Source organism: Meriones unguiculatus, chromosome 7, assembly GCF_030254825.1.
Source record: "Meriones unguiculatus strain TT.TT164.6M chromosome 7, Bangor_MerUng_6.1, whole genome shotgun sequence".
Classification (NCBI taxonomy): Eukaryota; Metazoa; Chordata; class Mammalia; order Rodentia; family Muridae; genus Meriones; species Meriones unguiculatus.
In genome coordinates, this window is record NC_083355.1 from 32,553,132 (window position 1) to 32,570,213 (window position 17,082).

General features: G+C 53.0%; 1 protein-coding gene across 3 annotated transcripts in view; it reads right to left on the minus strand.

Annotated features, from left to right (window-relative positions):
- Cuedc1 (CUE domain containing 1) overlaps positions 1-17,082 on the minus strand; it is an 83,109-nt gene that overhangs the window by 17,804 nt on the left and 48,223 nt on the right. For all 3 annotated transcript variants that reach the window (XM_060387006.1, XM_021658138.2, XM_060387005.1), the window contains exon 2: positions 2,388-2,993. In XM_060387006.1, the coding sequence (XP_060242989.1) occupies positions 2,388-2,729 (342 nt within the window). In that variant the 5' untranslated portion in view covers positions 2,730-2,993. The remainder of the gene's footprint in view (positions 1-2,387; positions 2,994-17,082) is intronic.

Sequence of the window (17,082 nt, forward strand, 5' to 3'; positions counted from 1 at the left end):
GACAAGGATATCCCCAGGACCAGCCCACCATCCGTCAGCCTCTGGAGAGGGGGGCTTTTTCCAGTCAGCAGTTATTGTCATTCTTACTGCTGCTCATAAATTTCCTGCAGCACTCTGCTCTGGCTCAGGAGCTGCCTGCTGATGGGCCCACGAAGGGAGACAGCCAAGGAGAGCCTCCGAAGAAGGGGCTCGACCTGGACAGTAGGCTGCTGGGAACACAAGTGCAGTACAGGACATGATGCCTGGGGCTAAGGAAAGCCTGGCAGAGGTCTCTGATGCCACGGCATTTATGGGCAAAGCGAGAAATGTCCCGCCCGCCAGACTGTCAGGACCAACAGGACTATAGAGAGTCAAAGCATGCAGAAAGCTTCCCAGTTCACACTGAAAGAAGGCATCTACACATACACACACACATGTGTCCACACCTCCTTCCAATGAGAGGGCTCTGGATTTTCCAGGGTTCGTTCCGTTGGCTAATCCGGGCAGGTCAAAGCGGTGTGTGACAGAAGAAAAAGTGACAGAGAACCATGCAAAGACAGCGTTAACAGGGCTGGGGAGACGCTGCTCAGTCAGGAAAGTGCTTGCCACAGAAGCTTGGGTGTGTCCTGAAACATAGCACCTCTGTGAAAAGCTGGGCTGGGGGCTTTGTCAGTGCAGGGGATATAAAGACAGGAGTTATCCCTGGAGCTCCCTAGTTAGCCAGCCTTGCCAGCAAGAGACTCTTCCCCAAGAAACAAGGTTGCTGGTTCCTGAGAAGCAACACTCCAAGTTGATCTCTGGCTCACACACACACATGCATGCACACACGCACACATGCACATACGAACACTCATGTACACACAAATACTAGTAACATCTACGCATTGCAAACATTCCCCTGCTATGTTCCTGGGGAGATTATATCATACTGTTATATGTCATTGTCGCCGGTACAGCTTCTCCTCCATGGAGAGAGAGTCCTAGAAGCACTCACTAAGGGAGGAAGGAAGATGGAGGAGGAGCAAGAAGGCCATAGCCTTCAGTCAATCAAATCTGGTCCCCAGTTCTCCCGTAAACAGGGGTGGCTGGCTCTTCTCATCACGTTTGAGAGGCAGAAAGAATGTATTTCTGAAGCAGCTGGGATGCCCAGCACAGGCTGGACTCTGGAGAGAGTGGCATCCATCCAGGCCTGGTGGAGCATGCCTGTCATCCCACTTACCCGAGGGGCCAAGGCAGGAGGATAGAAAGCACAAGGTTGGCCTGAGCCACAGAGTAATCGCAAGGCTCCCTGGGGCTGCCTAGGGGGTGCTCTGTGAAAAGAGGGCTGCGGGCTGTGGTTCCGTGACGGTGGCTTGCAGGACATGTATGAGGTCCTGGGTTGACCCTCAGGATTGGAAGGAAAAGAGTGGAGTCCCTTTCCATCAATCCTTGTCTCATCCATGCTCTGGCCCTGACCGCCTGCCTCACCCCTTTTCCCTGAGCCCTGCACGTCTTTCTAGACTGGAGGTTGGTTGGGCACAGAACTCTTAACCGCAGTCGGAGAAAACCAGCCACCCCCAAGTGGTAGGCCTTAATTCACTGTGGCTGGCAGTGCCCTCCCTGGGAATGGCTCTCTGCTTAGGTGCACCTTAGGGCTGGAGCTGAAATAATCCTCCCAGGTGCTCCCCACTCTGCAACTCTCCCCTGCTCCCTGTCTGTAGGGGTACAACCCCACTCTTCTAAGTGGAGGAGGGTGAGGTCAGCTTTATTGGTCTCTCACCCCCCTCTGGAATCTTGACAGCTGGTCCTGGGGCCGGTTCACCTCCTTTCTCTGCTCTTCCTGTGTCTCTCCTCTGCGTGTGCCTCTCACCTCTGGTCCAACTCCTGTGCTAAATCCACACTAGCCTGTGAACTCCAAAAACATTGTCTGATCTGGCCACTTAAGGTGATACTCTGCCGTTCAAGAGCCTTTCTTGAATTACTGTGCATAGTGTTGAATGTCTTTAATCCCAGAACTCGGGAGGTCGAGGCAGGTGGAGCTCTGTGAGTTCCAGGCCAGTCTGGTCTACAGAGCTAGTTTCAGGACAACCGGGGCTACACAGTGAAACCCTGTCTCTAAAAATAGGAACAAATATATACCAGGCTTAGAACTGAAGGGTCAAAATGTTAAACGAGTGGGGCCCACGAACCTACATTTTAAACAAGCACCCTAATTCTGATGACCTTAGCCCATGGTCTTGTACTATCCCGAGCAAAGCACTGAGTCTGTGCTTGCTCGCTGGGTGTTTGTTCAATGACTGCATGGTGCTCTCCATAAGATGGGTCACTGCCTGATCACAAGTTTCCTATGCATCTTGGTTGGAAGCCAGCTAGCTCCACCCACCCACCCAACCCCCATGCCTCTTGAATTGTCCCGCCCTTGCCTCTACCTCGGGTGGGATGCTGTCGTCGGAGTCCGAGCTGTCCTCGTAAGCGCTGCCGCCACCCGCCTCCAGGTTCATCTGCAACAGCTGGTCGATGGTGGCGTCCACGGCGCCGCTGTTGGCGCGCAGCACACACTCGATGATGTCGTAGTCCATGTTAGGGAACATAGTCTTGAAGTCGTCCATGGCCTGGTTGAACTCGAGGCGGCGCACCTGGCGGGCCGGGCGGCTGTTGTTGAGCTCCTGAGGGGCGGCGTTGCCGTCCCCGGCCCCCGCCCCGGCCCCGCGAGCCCCGGTGGCACCGCCACCACCGCTGCCGCTGCTACTCCTGCGGAACAGGCTGGTCATCTTGTGGAGCCGCTGCGGGAGAATGTTTCCGACAAGCTCAGGAGCCTCCGGCCCAGGGTCCCTCCGTCGGCCGCTTGCTTGCTTAGGGGGCTGAGAAGACTCACTCCTGTGCTTTCTCTGTCCACAGAAACGCCCGGCGGGAATGCAAGGCCCGGGCTAGGGGACAGGGGCCGGGGTGGTGGTGGCATACGGACTTCGGCCAGGCTGTAGCTGGACGGCGGATCATCCGCATCCTGGGGTCATCCTGCCACCTGATGGCGTCACCTGAAAGGAGAGACAGAATCAGGAGCAGAAGCAAACAGACCTGAACTCTTTAGTGGTGGGCTGTTAGGAAATGAAGGTGACCCCTACCCAGCCCAGGGAGACCGCTTGGCTCTGTCCTTCCTCCAGCTGTCATATCTAGCCTAGTTTAGGCGCTGGGGATAGAATCCAGGGCTTTGTGCATATTAATATGTAAATAAATGAGTCTAGGAAAAATACATGCATATTCTTTCCTACTCATTTCTTTGTTTTGTTTTCATTTTTGTGGTGGTTTTGAGATAGGGTCTCCTTTAGCCCATATTGGCTTCAAACTCGAAGTATAGCTGAGGCCGGTCTTGAACTCTTGTTTGTTTGCTTTGTTTTTTTCAAGACTGAGTTTCTCTGTGTAGTCCCAGTTGTCCCTCTGTAGACCAGGCTGGCTTCAAGCTCAAAGAGGTCTGCCTGCCTCAGTGGGAAAAGGTGCTTGCCACAGAGCCCGATGACCTGTGTTCAATCCCTGGGACATACGTGGTGGGAGGGGACAACCCAACTCCTACAAACTGTCCTCTGACCCGCACATGTAGGTGCACTCACATACATACATTGCAATATAAAATTAAAAACAAGCCCCAGATCTGGCCCTGACTTTTCTCCATCTTCTCTCAAGGAGTAGTCGTCCTAGCAACCTGTAGAAAAGTGGCAAGGTCTCCCTCTGTAGCCCTGCTGTCCTCAAGCTCACGATCCCTCCTGCCCCTGCCTCCCTGGCGCACGGCCACCACAGGCAGCTCCGTTAAGGGTTTCTTAAGATTGATGAGTCAACCTAGTCTCTTGTTTTCTAGGCTGGGAGCCATGGCCTTAATGGCTGATGGAGAAACTGTCATGTGAGCAAACCCTTGTCAGAGTGGCCACGCACTGACTGTCATGACAGGAAAGACAAGGTCATAGGGAAGCAGGGAAGATGGGATAGTGGGGAGCCACCTCACCCAGGATGAGAGGATCCATCAATGCCATTGATGCGACACCTTTAGGTCAGATCTCAAACTCCAGAAGTGGCTTTGACTGCCCACCGCACTGAGTTCCAAACACCTTACTTCCTCCCGTTCCTCAAAATGACGAGGAACATCCTCAAGGAGACCTAGTGTGGGTGCCTGCCTATTTCTAGGGAGGTGGGTTGGATTAGGCTTTTACAACTTCTTTAAAATATGTATTTATTTTGTGGAGGGGTGGCACACAGGTAGAGGTCAGAGGACCAGCTCGTGGGGTTTAATTCTCTCCTCTCACCATGGGTTAGGGATGGAATATGAACAAGACTTAGATGCACAGAGTTCTTTGGGACAGTTTTGGGAAGCTGAGTATGGTGGCCCTGGGGATGAAACTCAAATCATCAGTCTTGTTGGTAAGTGCCTTTACCTGCTGAGCCATCTTGCTGACATTCTGTTTGTTTGTTTTTAAAAAGATGGGGTCTCATGTAGCTAGCCTTGAACTCACAATGTAGCTAAGGATGGTCTTGAACTCCTAATCTTCCTGCCTTCACCATCCAAGTGCCGAAATTATAGCCATCTATATACTAGACCCAGCTAGCAGGTTGGATTTGAAGGTGGAAAATCACAGGCACACAGGTTCTGAATAGCCAGTGTACACTGAGGTCCCTTCCTGCCCCGAGAGAACTTATTTAATGAGATCATGTGTAGGTGTTTGATCCTTTCACGTGCTACCACGCGCATGAGCTTATCTTCCTGTGTGACTAAGCCATAAATTCCAGTACACCTCTTCTTTTATCTACTCAATGGCACACTGGGCATCTCCATCAGAACACAGAGACCCATCTCATCATGTTACGTGATTGAGCGGTCGCCTGCCAACTGAGTGAACCGTGATTGACCATCTCACACCCTCTATTTCTTGCCTGCTCAGAGGAGCAAGTCACAGCCAAGGGAGGCCAAAGCCCTGTCCCTAGGAGAAATAAGGGTGGCCTCAGATGATCAGGCTATGGATTTGGTTATAAAAATGAGCCCAAGAAAGTTGCCAAGTACATACGGCCTCCTCTCCCCTTCTGCTCGCCCCTACAGTAGGAAGTCTGAGGCAATTCAGTGGTTCTGTTAGGAGTGTTTCCCTGGGGGCCTGCATGAGGCCTCTAACCTCTGGGCCACCAGGCCCCAGAAGCCAAGCCCTGACGACATTACACATAGGGTCAGAGGCTCCGGTGAAGGCCCTTGAGAGCACAGCCCCAATCTCCCTGCCCCTGGTGCATTCAGCCGGAAAGATTACAGGCCAGGGTTGTCACTCCTCCAAGAGCAACTCCATGAAAAGAAAGGAGAAAAATGATGGGCTTATACTTATCTCGTGAACCCCTTCTGACAGGTCTCCTGGGTGCTGGCTGTCTGTGTTGAGACACCCCTGGAATCTACTGATGACTCTCCTGTGGGAAGTCCTGTCCCTTTGTTACCCAGGGCCCTCCTCTTAGGGGGCTGCTTACACTGTTTCCATGCAGAGGAAACAAACCGGTCCTCAGCCTGGGCCGGAAGGAATGTGGGAATGTCGCAGACTGCCCCATGAGGCTGGAGTAGGGGTTGTGTGGCTGCACTGCCCTCTGGGAGGAAGGCAGGCTATGGGAGCTCTTTCCCAGCCCCCGGCTATCAACCCAGGAAATCCCTCCAGGTCACTGAAGGTTATGTAGATTCTCCCAGCTCAAGCCAGGTCCTGAGGCTGAGGCAGCAGGAGATGCCCCAGTTCAGGTGACCACCAAACCTGCTCACCTAATTGCGCCGCCTGGTACCCCTCCAGTACAGCTGAAGAGGCAGACAGCTCAAGAATATGGAGTCAACAATGGAAAAGCCTAGATTTTCCACCGAGGCAGCATTGTGGGTTTGGAGAAAGTAGTTCAGAAATAGGAAGCCAGGGAAACAGGATTTGATCGACAGCCAAGACTCAGAGACCTCCAACAGCCAGGCTGCTGCAACCGGTACCAGGTAGCGGCTAGTTTTCAGAGGAGTGTATCGTCCCCTCTGCTCCTTGCTAAACTTAAGCCAGCCTGAGGCCAGGGGAAAGAGTCACCAGTCACACTACCTTTTGTAACAAACCCTGCTCAAATGAAAAGCAGTTTGAAACTCATGAAAGGATGGAGGCGCGCAGCCGAACTTGTGCCTGGCACTCTCCCATATCACCTTTAGCGAAGCTCCTTTCATATTTACTATAATTCTCCAGCCCGTCTCCGTCTTAAAATGAATGATAGGAACTAGTTCAGAAAAGTCAAGGAGCTTGTCCAAAACCACACAGCTAGGAGGTAGGTAGAAAAACCAGAATTAGCATCCAACCTCCAAGAGCTACAATGCCAAGTAAGGCTTGCATGGCTAAGAGCCAAGGAGCCTGAGAAATGCAGCCATGTGTGCCTGGGTTTAGGACATTCCATCAAAGGAAACATGACCCAGACAGCATTGGGGGAGGTCTGCTGGCACTGCCCCAGACCCGGCTATGTGACCTTGGAGAGAGCAGGACACCTCTTTGAACCCTCTGCTAGTGTGGGCAAGAAAACAGGAAGGTAGGAATCCCTGATGAGCTTGTGATGGAGGAAGTGAACCAAACCTGCTGGGCCCGTTAGACCTCTCCCTGAGCAAATGGGTGTGGGTGACCTCAGGACCTGGAAGCATAAACTCCATACCTGTCCTCCCCCAGGGCCTGGGGAGCCAGGCCCGGAACGTCCTGCTGCCAACCTCCAACTGGAGTGTGAGAATCGGCAAGGCCTGAGTCACTTGGAGCCTGGCCCAGGGAGGTGGGCAGGCTGCCCTGGTGCGGCTCACCTAGCCTCGTCCAAGGTCAACTCAGCCAGCCTCCTGCCTTAGGAGGGCCTGTTTGTGAAGGCTATGGCCAGCTCTGTACCAGGGATGAGACAGCCTGAGGACCAGAGGGCTGGGCACACCTCTGACCTCAGCAAGGCTGTGTGACTTGGGAAAACGATTTCAGGTCTCCAAACCCCAGCTTCCTCTCTGGCAGAGGCAGTGTATATGTGGGAGGAATACTAGGGTGGAACTTATGTGGGTTCCTGGGATGAGGAAGTCCCGGCTGGGACAGGCTGTGGTGGGTTGGTCACAGGCCTTGGTACCCATGCTATACTCCATAAGTAAATCTGTGCCTTTAAGTATCTTCTGCCAGCTGCATGCTAGCTCCTCCTCTTAAGTTTCCTACAGACAGAGCGGGTCAGTCCAAGCCAGCCTGTGCCTCCTATCTATGCACCACCTCCGTCCAGTCAGCTTCGTGGCTAAGGTCAAAGCTTTGGGACCATCTTTAAGAACATATCCCTTACACCCTCCGTTCAATCTACAGCAATCCCTGTCTTCCTTGCCTTTAAACTGCCCCTCAGGACCTGGCTGCCTCCTTGTGGACTGCGTGTTATGGTGGCACGTCTTTCCTTACTCCCAAAGCCCCTGGCGGCTAAGTCCTCAGACTGCATCCCAGAGCCTCACTATGGCCTACCAGGCCCCTTTATGCTCCTGCCATCAAATGCATGCTGAACATGCAGCTCAGTTGGTAGGGTGCCTGTATGTCATGCAGGAGGCTCTGGGTTCACTCCATACACCAGAAGTGCTGGTGCATACCTGTAATCCCAGCATTCGTGAAATGGACGAACAAAACTTCGAGGTTTTCTTCAGTTACATAGCAAGTTCAAGGCCAATGTGAGATACAAGAGACTCTGTATTTGTGTTTGTCCACTGGTGCATCCATAGAGAGATGCATGTAATTACAGAACCAGACAGCTGCAGTCTCTCTAGCCACCCTGAACGACCCTATGTTTGTCTTTCTACCAACGAGACTACACTTTCCTCTGGGGCCTCAGGTTCTCACAGCACCTACTGTGTTGGCACCCCCCCTCCCCCATGAGTCCCATAGCTTCTTTTCTCCCTTCCTTCTGGTCCCTGTTGGGTTATCAGGGGGCCTGCTCTGCCAACCCAATCTGTCGTCCAGCGTTCCTCGACCTTTGCCCTGCTTTGTCATCCTCTGTCACAAACACCACATACAGTACACTTGCCAGGGACCATCTTCTACACTGGGACAGAGTTCCCAAGCGCACATTTGCTACATCCAGTGTGGAATCCCCAGGGTCCCAGCTGCGCCCAGTAGAGTCAGCCCATGCTGGCTACGTGGGCAGGCAAAGAAGCAACCAGTGGAGAAACTCAGTAACTGGCCGAGGGTGTCTAAAGTCCTTTCTTCTCTGCTTCTTTACCCCCACTGCAAGCTCCAAGGCCCAGACAGAGCAACTGAGGTTAGGGTGCTTCAGCAGTGGCTCTGGTCCCACAGGCTCTCTCTGCCTGTCTTCAGGGCTTTCTCCTTGGCACACGTTTCTAGATGGCTACACCAGTGTCAGCGGCCAGGGTCGGGGGACAGTCCCACTCCCACAGATGCCTAGACTCTGCCTCTTTCCCCAGGCAGGGACAGCGTCAACCTAGAAATGTGGGGGTTACAACTGGAGAGACCCCAGGAGGAGGTGTGAGGCCAAGAAGCACTTTCTCCTCCCTCTCTGGAAAGGAAGGGAGGGGACAATCCCCCCTCCCCACCAGCTCTGTCCCCATCTACTCCAGGCTTCCTCTCTGGCAGTGGATGAGGAACATTTGGAACATCTAGTCCACCTGCAATGGTCTTAAGGGACTCATTTCGTGCCTAGGAACCATGCACAGCCCAGTGACACCACCAGGCCAGGCCACTAGGTGGTGTCCCAGGGCCCAGGCCACAGCTCCTCCAGGGAAAGGACTAACCGCAGCTGCCCTCCCAGAACCTTGCTGTGCCCCACCCCCACCCTGGGACTGCCTAGAGGACAGAAGAGCCACCGGATAGCACAGGCATCTTAGAAATGGGGGAGGGGGTGTTGAGAGGAGGGGGAAAGGGAAGGGAGAGGAGAGGCGGGACGGTAAACGTGTGGCCGACCAGACAAGACTTTCTATGCTCTGTCCTCAACAGATGGAATTAATCCACCCGGGCGTTCTGTCCTCCAGTGCCCACCCGGAACCCCATGCAGCCAGTGCCGTGGCACAGCCTCGAGGCAAGCCGTCAGACCTGAAGGGTGGCATCTGCGCCCTGCCCACATGGGAGGGGAGGTGGGGCTCAGACTCACTGCTTCAGCAAGACTCCAGGATACCAGGGCCAGAGGGGTCAGAATGAGGTCACATGTAAACGTGGCTAAGTCCCGGGGAAACCTTAAGTGGGTGAGGCGGTGTGAAATGAGAGGCTGCTGCCTCCCCCCCCCACCCCCCAGTGCCGGCAGCTGCATCCTCATCCAATTGTCACCTCGGACACCGTGGGGGTGGATGCGGGGCAGTCTGCCGAGTTCTAAGGCTTCTGAACTGAAGGGGCTCGAAAAGGGAGGAGAGGGAGGTGGGCGAGCAGGAGGCAGAAGCTACCGTCGGTGTGTGGGTGTGCGCAGGCGTGCGTGCGGCCAAGCACCCCGGGGAGGAGGGGCAGTGCTGACAGAGCCGCCTTGTCCTCCGGCCCCTGCACAGGCTTGTTTTCTTCCCAAGCTATTAATGTCGCTGTAGCTTCAAAAGCCGGGTGACCTTTAAATGCCGAGCCTTCTGCTCCCGCCCAAGGCTCGGAAACGGCTTAATGGATACTCGGGGCCCCAACGGTCACAGCTGCCGGGACGACAACAAAGCCTGCCTCATTCCCAGAGTCCCCAGAACTGCAGGACAGCCACACCTGCGCCTATTCTCTAACCCGGGCACAGCAGCCCGAGCAAGAAGCCCGGATGGACACGGGAGGAGGAGGGAAACCCGGGAGAAAACCACTGCTGTGCCACGCCCTGCTGTGTGTCCAGGGTTGGTCCTTAGCCCTCCTCTGTGTTAGTCACCTCTTTTTTCATCAAACTTGAGGATTTTTTTTTTTTTTAAAGAGCGCTGGAGGGGGTGGGGGTGCAGTGGGGTGGGTCCTGTAGAGATGGCTCAGCAGTTAAGTGTGTTTGCTGAGGACCAGAGTTCAGTTCCCAGCATCCATTAGCTGGTTCATAACCGCTTGAAACTCGAGTTCCAAGGGATCCAAAATCCTCTTCTGGCCTCTGTGGGCACCTGAATAAACACATTATATACACAGGTGCACACACACACCCATACACAGAAATAAAAATAAATTTAAAGAATAGTTTCTAAAGAAAGAATAATAATAAAAGACTCCCACACTCTTTGCTAGGAAGAGACATGGGTTCCAGGCTAGACAGCAGGCACAGGTGAGAAGTTAGAGCCCTACACCCAGGGCTACCACATGGCACAGTTCCTTTCCCTTCTTTCTAAGTGGGTCTGTAAGACCAGAACATTGAAAATATTTTTGTTATTGTTTGGCTTTCTTTCAAACTCTTTAAAACATATGAAGAAAAGTGAGGGAGAGAAAAAAAACCAGGAGACCCTTTCGTCACTTTTCCCTCTCTTGCATCAACACGAGTGACCAAGTCTGTGGCCAAATGTACGTGAGGATGAGGCACGGTGGCAAAAGGCTCCAAAGGAGGTTAATGTCCCTCCCCCAGGCGCAGATCTGGCCCGAGATCCTCAGCCCTTAGGACACAACCCTTCATCCCTGTCCTGACAGTCGGCAACCATAAAAGGAGCCCAACTCTGCTTCCAACTGAGGTGATTATAGACGAAGCTCCTCAGGCATTCATAACACAGCCAGTTCCTGTGTTAAGCTCGTGGGTGGCTCATACCTGGAACCCCAGGAGGAATGCTGGATGAGCTACGCTGGGAAATCCCAAGATCAAAACAGAAAACAGGAGTGGGGCGGTGGGTGGTGGTGCACTCTGGCACTCGGGGCAGAGGCAGGAGGATCTCTGTGAGTTCAAGGCCAGCCTGGTCTACATAGGGAAACCCTGTCTCAAAAACAAACAAGCAAATAAATAAGTATGGGGGTGGCATGGCTTGGTGTATACAGGCACTTGTCACACCCCCTAACATTCTGAGTTCCATTTCAGGGATCCACCAGGTAGAGGCGAAGTGATTTCTACAGGCTGACCTCTGACCTCCACCTGTGTGCTTTGGTGAGCTTAAGCACACATGTACACAGCAAAAATAAATACATTCAATGTAATAACAGATAATACTTTTTAAAGCCGGGTGTCACAGTTCACACGCCTGCACTAAGGTTGAGTCAGGCAGACCTCTGCGAGTTCAAGGCCAGCCTGGCCTTACAATGCCTCAGACAAATGATAATGGCAGCCTAGCCACGATGACTGAGACCCACTGCCCAAGCCTCCTTCCTCACCAGGCACCACGGCAGGGACCTCCCGTGTGTGAATGCACTTTGTGCTCTCTGCAGCCCTAAACGGTAAGTATTCTCCTGCCCTCTCCTGTAGTACAGACAGAAAAGCAAGCTACAGAGAGAGTAAAGCACTTGTTCAAGGTCATATGGCTAATGGGCCAAGCTGAAATCTGAACTCAAGCTGTCTGATTCCAGATTCAACACAACAGCGGTCAGGCGGGAGAGCTACTCTGTGTTCCCTGGCACAGAGAGTAGAATGGGCACACAGCACACAACTCCGGAAGTGGGGGGCTGGCATTGGATCCTAGGGTGCAAGTTAACCCTGGAGGAGCTGAGGAGTGCTAAATGGGGACCTTCCAGTTATAAAACAATGCGTAAGTCCGGGGAGCAAGGGAAGAGGGGTCTGGAGGTTGAAGTTGAAGCTTGCAAAAACAAAACAAAACAAAGAACAGTTTCCTTAACAAAGCCCCCATTCCCCATCCCACCAAAGCTGTCAAGTTGCCGGAGTAACAGACTGTTTATAGAACCAAAACCTGGGCGGGTTAGGGAATATTTCCACAACAATTTTTCCCTCTATCAACAAACCCTACTGGCTCAGCCAACAGTTCAACTTTGGGCTGGAGAGAAGAAACCTCATTGGGTGGAGAAGGGCTGCTCCCCCGCTCCACCCAACGGACTGGCAGGAACATGTGTGTGCCTGGAATCAAATGAAACAGTCCAGACCCAGACCCGGAGAAGGGGCCCGCCAGCAGCTCAGGTTCAGGGACGGGAAGCTGCCCCAGCTCCAGGGTGATTGCATGCTGGCCCAGGCCCAACAGTTTGAACAGAAGGAGCTTCGAGGTCGCTAGATGATGAGCTCTGGAGTCTGGAGCACTGAGGGGCTGTCCCTACAGTGACTTAGCATGTGAACATGCCTGGAAAAACCTAGGCCAAGCAATGTAACATTGGGTTGGGCGCTCAGCTCAGGACGGCGGAGGAAAGCCTAAGGAATGAAAGCTCCCAACCCCTGCCTCTCCTGGACACACTGATGCACACTGCGCTCCTACACACTGCTTCATGAATTCTGCATCTATGGAGTGTTTCTATACTGCAGTTTGAACCCGTGCCTAATATGGACAGAGCAGAGCGGAGCCTCGCAGCCGTGGGACAGCCACTGATCAGAACCACTGGGAATGCCCTGCTGAGTATGAGTTCTGCCTGCATGTACACCTGCACGCCAGAAGAGAGCAGCAGATCCCACTATAGATGGTTGTGAGCCACCCTGTGGGTACTGGAAACTGAACTCAGGACCTCTGTAAGAACAGCCAGTGCTCTGAATCGCTGAGCCACCCCTCCATATGTCTCTTGAATGCCTGGTGGGCAATGGGGTGTCCCTCAATATGTCTCTTATGGCTCAAGACTTAAAGGAACAGTGAAAGCGCCCGTGAGTCTAGTCGTGATACTGTGAGACCATGGTGTGCTGTGGAAGGGGTTGGGGACGGTGAGTGTGTACACATGGGTGTGGAGAGGGACAGAGAGCTGAAAGTTTTCATATACTTTCAGAATGTTCGTCCATGTTCATTTATTATTTTAAAAATGTGCAAACAACCCTAAGAGCATCAAAATACTAGCAGCACCACGAATTTTTTTTTTCAGGTTCATTTTGCATATGTGTGTTATCTACGTGGCAATCAGTTGTTGACTTTGATGCTGGGACTGAACCCAGGACCTTGGGCCTGATAAGCATGTGGTCTCTCAGTGAGCCACAGTCCTGGCCCCTTGAGCTGCTTCTTTGATAATTATGATACAAGCAATTTGAATGCCTTGGATGGACAAGGCACCTGCTAAGTGCCTGTCATGTGTTACCTCCTCAGGTCACCACAGTAAAACCATCACCCTACCCATCTTATAGAAAAGGAAACTGAGGCTCAGAGAGATGAACTGGCTTACACAGGATTGAGCAGCGGTGGAATCTGAATCTGAAATCAACAGTCTGGCCCCAAGGTCCATGTTTTGCTCTCTCCAACTTGCTATGTGAACTGGGGATGACCTTAAACTCATCACCCTGCCTTCGCCAGCTAAATGCTGGGATTCTAGGCGTGTGCTGCCATGCCCCTGACCTTCCTGCCATGGTAGGCGAGCACTCTACCAACTGAGCTGTTACCCTGGTACGGTCTCTCTAATTAAAAGAAAACATCAGCAACAGAAGACAGTGATGGGGGGGGGAAAGCCTTAAGAAGAAAGCCAGCCCACAGCAGGTCGGGTTTTAAGAATGACAGGCATAGCTGGGCATGGTGGCACACGCCTTTAGTCCCAGCACCCGGCAGAGGCAGGTGGAGCTCTGTGAGTTCAAGGCCAGCCTGGTCTACAGAGCTACTTCCAGACAGCCAAGACTACACAGAGAATCCCTGTCTCGAAAGAACCAGACAACAACAACAAAAAGAATGACAGCTTTAGACTCCCTACCACTCCCACCAGATAGGTTTGCTTGGACAGACTTTTCTTCTGGGACAGTGTGACAACCCCAACCACTACCATCACAATTTCTCCTCTGCCCCAATCTTGGTTAGGGACTCTCTCATTCCTAGCAGAGGATACAAGGGGAAAATGAATGCCTGGTGGGCAATGGGGTGTCCCTGTCCTCAGCATTGTGGGGGCAGGACCTTGGCTTGAGGGCCTGATGTGGTTGGTGGCTACTGGGCTGGTCTGGAATAGGAGGCCAAAGGGCAAAGGCAGTAAGGTGGGGGGGAGGGGTGGTCCAGGGTGGGTGCAGCAGACCCTGATCCTGCAGCTATGTGGATGACGTGCATCTCCCAGCAAGTCTGCAAAACAAGGAGACCTACGCCTCTCAGGTGGGCCCTCTTCTGAGGGGGACTCCTGGTGGGCTGGGCAGGTGTAGGGTTGGCATAAGCCCTCATACTCCGAAACTCCACAGCAGGGCAGAGTCAGGGACAGCTTGTGATCTTGGACCCAGTCCAGCCTTGCAGCGGAACTGTGTGTGTGTGTAGCACAAAGGCTTCAGGATAGGGGAATCCTGCAGCCCTCAGGGAGCTGGGCCCCATAGTCCCTTTGCCCAGACCTGGACCCCAGAGAAGCCTGTAAAGGGAGAGTAACTGGAATATTATTACCCCAGCCTGGGTAGCCCAGTCTTTCTGCTTCCCAAGACGGAAGGTTGGCTTCCAGGGAGCGTGCCCTCTGGGTTTTCAGGCTCTGGGAGACAGCCTGCAGGCTGCAGGGCACTCAAAAACACTGCTTAGGCAGCTCAGGAATGACATTCCAGGCAGAGGCACAGAGGCTAGGATGGGTGGCTGGCCCGTGGCTGAACTTCAAAGAAACAGGCAGCAGCTGCCACAGAGACGGTCACCCTCACCCTCACCCTTACCCCCACAACACACACCAGCCAGGACACTGTCAGAAATTCTACCCAGAAAGGCCTAGCACAGATGGTTGATAGGATTGTTTAGAGCAAAAGCAAAAGCCAGCTACTTCCCCAGCCACTGGCTGCTCTGTACTTTCCTTGGTCCCCCTACCTCTACCCCACTGACACTCCTCTCTCCATAGTCCAGCAGTTGTAAGGCTCCTGTTCCACAGTTGGAGGCATCCAGTATCCCTCCCCACCAGATAACCTCCATCACCGCCATCACACTAAAGTCTCTCTGATCACAAAGACAGTGGCATCCTCATATGATCATTTCTAAAAGGTACAAGAGGCCAAAGGTCAGAGAGTAATAGCTGAAGAGATGAGATTCAGATCCTTAGACTCCCGAGCCAGGACTCTCCCGGAATATAATGTGGCTTCCTCCAACAAAAATCTCTTAAACCTCTGTGTGCCAACGGGCTCTTGTTCGTTGCCACACTTACCAGTGCACTTAAACCATGCCGCATGCTTATTCCAGGCCAACTGTAACAGACAGACATCCCTCCTCAGGGTTTTTTTTCTAGTTCCTTCTCACCCAACCCAGGAACTTGGTCTGCTTCTCCTCTCACCCAGCTCTGAAGCTGGTTTGAAATTGTACATGCATATACCCCATGGGTGCCACTAGCCCTCTCGTTTCCTGATGCTTTGCACTGCTTTCCCTTCATGAGACTGATGGCGGAGCCAACTGAGGCCCCGGAATCCCCCCAGTGTCCCCTACCCCAGCTGTCATTTGTGCCTGTCATGTTTACAGCATTGGTGGGGTCAGGCTGACCTGACTTGGGTTGGGACTGGCAGAACCAGGCAGTGGCCCGCCCAGCCAAAAGCCTGCAAGCCCAGCTCTGGCAAGACTGTAGGGAAGGGCCAACTGGGCTTGTAGTTCTGTCTCTCAGAACTGATAGTCAGGGAAGGGGTGAGACTTCCCAGGAGCCCCTCTACCAGCCTCCATTGCTTCCCAAGAGCCTAGATCTCTTCTACTTCCAGAAAATGAAGAGCAGCAGTCTCTGTTTGTCAGACCACGGAAAGCCCCTGGGGTGCGCAGGTGGGAGTGGGGAATGGATCCTGGCCAGGGAAAGACGCCATCTGCTAGGGCTAGCCCACAGTGAGATACAGAAAGTCACTGCATCTCAGCCTCTCAAAGCCAGAAGGACCTGGACGTTTTTGTCCCAGACCCAGAACCCCTTTCCCTCCACTGTAGCAATCAGTAGCAACTCATCAGTATTCAACAGAAGCCTGCCCTCACCCACGCCCAGCAATCACTCAGGACCTAGAACCCGGCAGTGGATGGCTGCTTGGCAGACCCTCCTCACATATCCTGTCACAGGATCCTCATGACCTTGCACTTCACTCCAGCCATTTCACAGGCGTCAACTCTGAGTCAGGTGTGTGCTACACGTTGTCCAGAACCATGCCAAGTCTAACCAGCCTCATCTCACAGGGCAGGAAAGAGAGTGCCAAGCCTCCTAACACTCAGGTTGCCTGCATTGTGCTTTAAAGCCAGGCAAACGGCTGGTGCTATGATCCAGTTGCCTGAGTGCTTACCTAGCACGCGCAGAGCCCCAAAGCCCCAAGCTTCAGCCTCAGTACCTCATAAAATAGGCATGGTGGTGCATACCTGCATTACCGATACTACAGAAGTGGAGGCAGGAGGATTAAAAAGTTCAAAATCATTCTTAGCTACATAGCAGTTCAAGGCCAGGCTGGCCTCCATGAGATCTTGTCTCAAAACTGGCTAAATAAATAACTAAAGCTTGGCTCTGTCCCTCCTGCTCTCACTTCCTGAACTGACTGGGCCTTTGGCTTCAAGGAATACACAGTATGCCTTCCTACAGACCTGGGAAGCAGACTCTTTTTGTATTCCAGTAGCATCTGCAGAGCATGGCATTCACTGTCATCAGATGTCCCTAGAGGTTTGCTAAGAACACATTCTCCACCCTGCTATTAACTCGGAACTGCTGGGAGCATGTGTCCAGGGAACCTTAATTTCACAAGCTCCTGGCCATTCTGATCCACAGTCACATGGGACCACTGTCTTACAGGGCGATACAGTTTGGAGACCTGAATGGTAGTTTCAGCTCCATCGCTAAGGAGCCAGGTGGCCTCAGGCAAGTCTCTTTACCCTTTGGACCTTCTGCAAAAATGGGCAGGGAAGACCATGTGAGCTCCGAGAGCCCTTCCATCCCTGCACCTCTCTGCGGGCCCAGATGGCTCACACGTGTACAAAGCGAGCATTGCGGACTATTAGGTCAACATACATTGAAGGCTCATTACGAAGAGTTCCTGTCTGGTTGATTTAGGAAAATCTGCAGAAACAGCTTATCTCTGGCTCCAAGCCCTAAACAAATGGCTTTTGGATTATCCACACCCTCTCCCTCCTCCCCTGAACATCTATTTTCTTCATTCCAGCTCCAGCCCGGAGCCAACCAGGATTCTGGAAACACTGGGTTTGCACACCTGGCCTGAGTCAACAGTCATCAAACAAAAGCACTG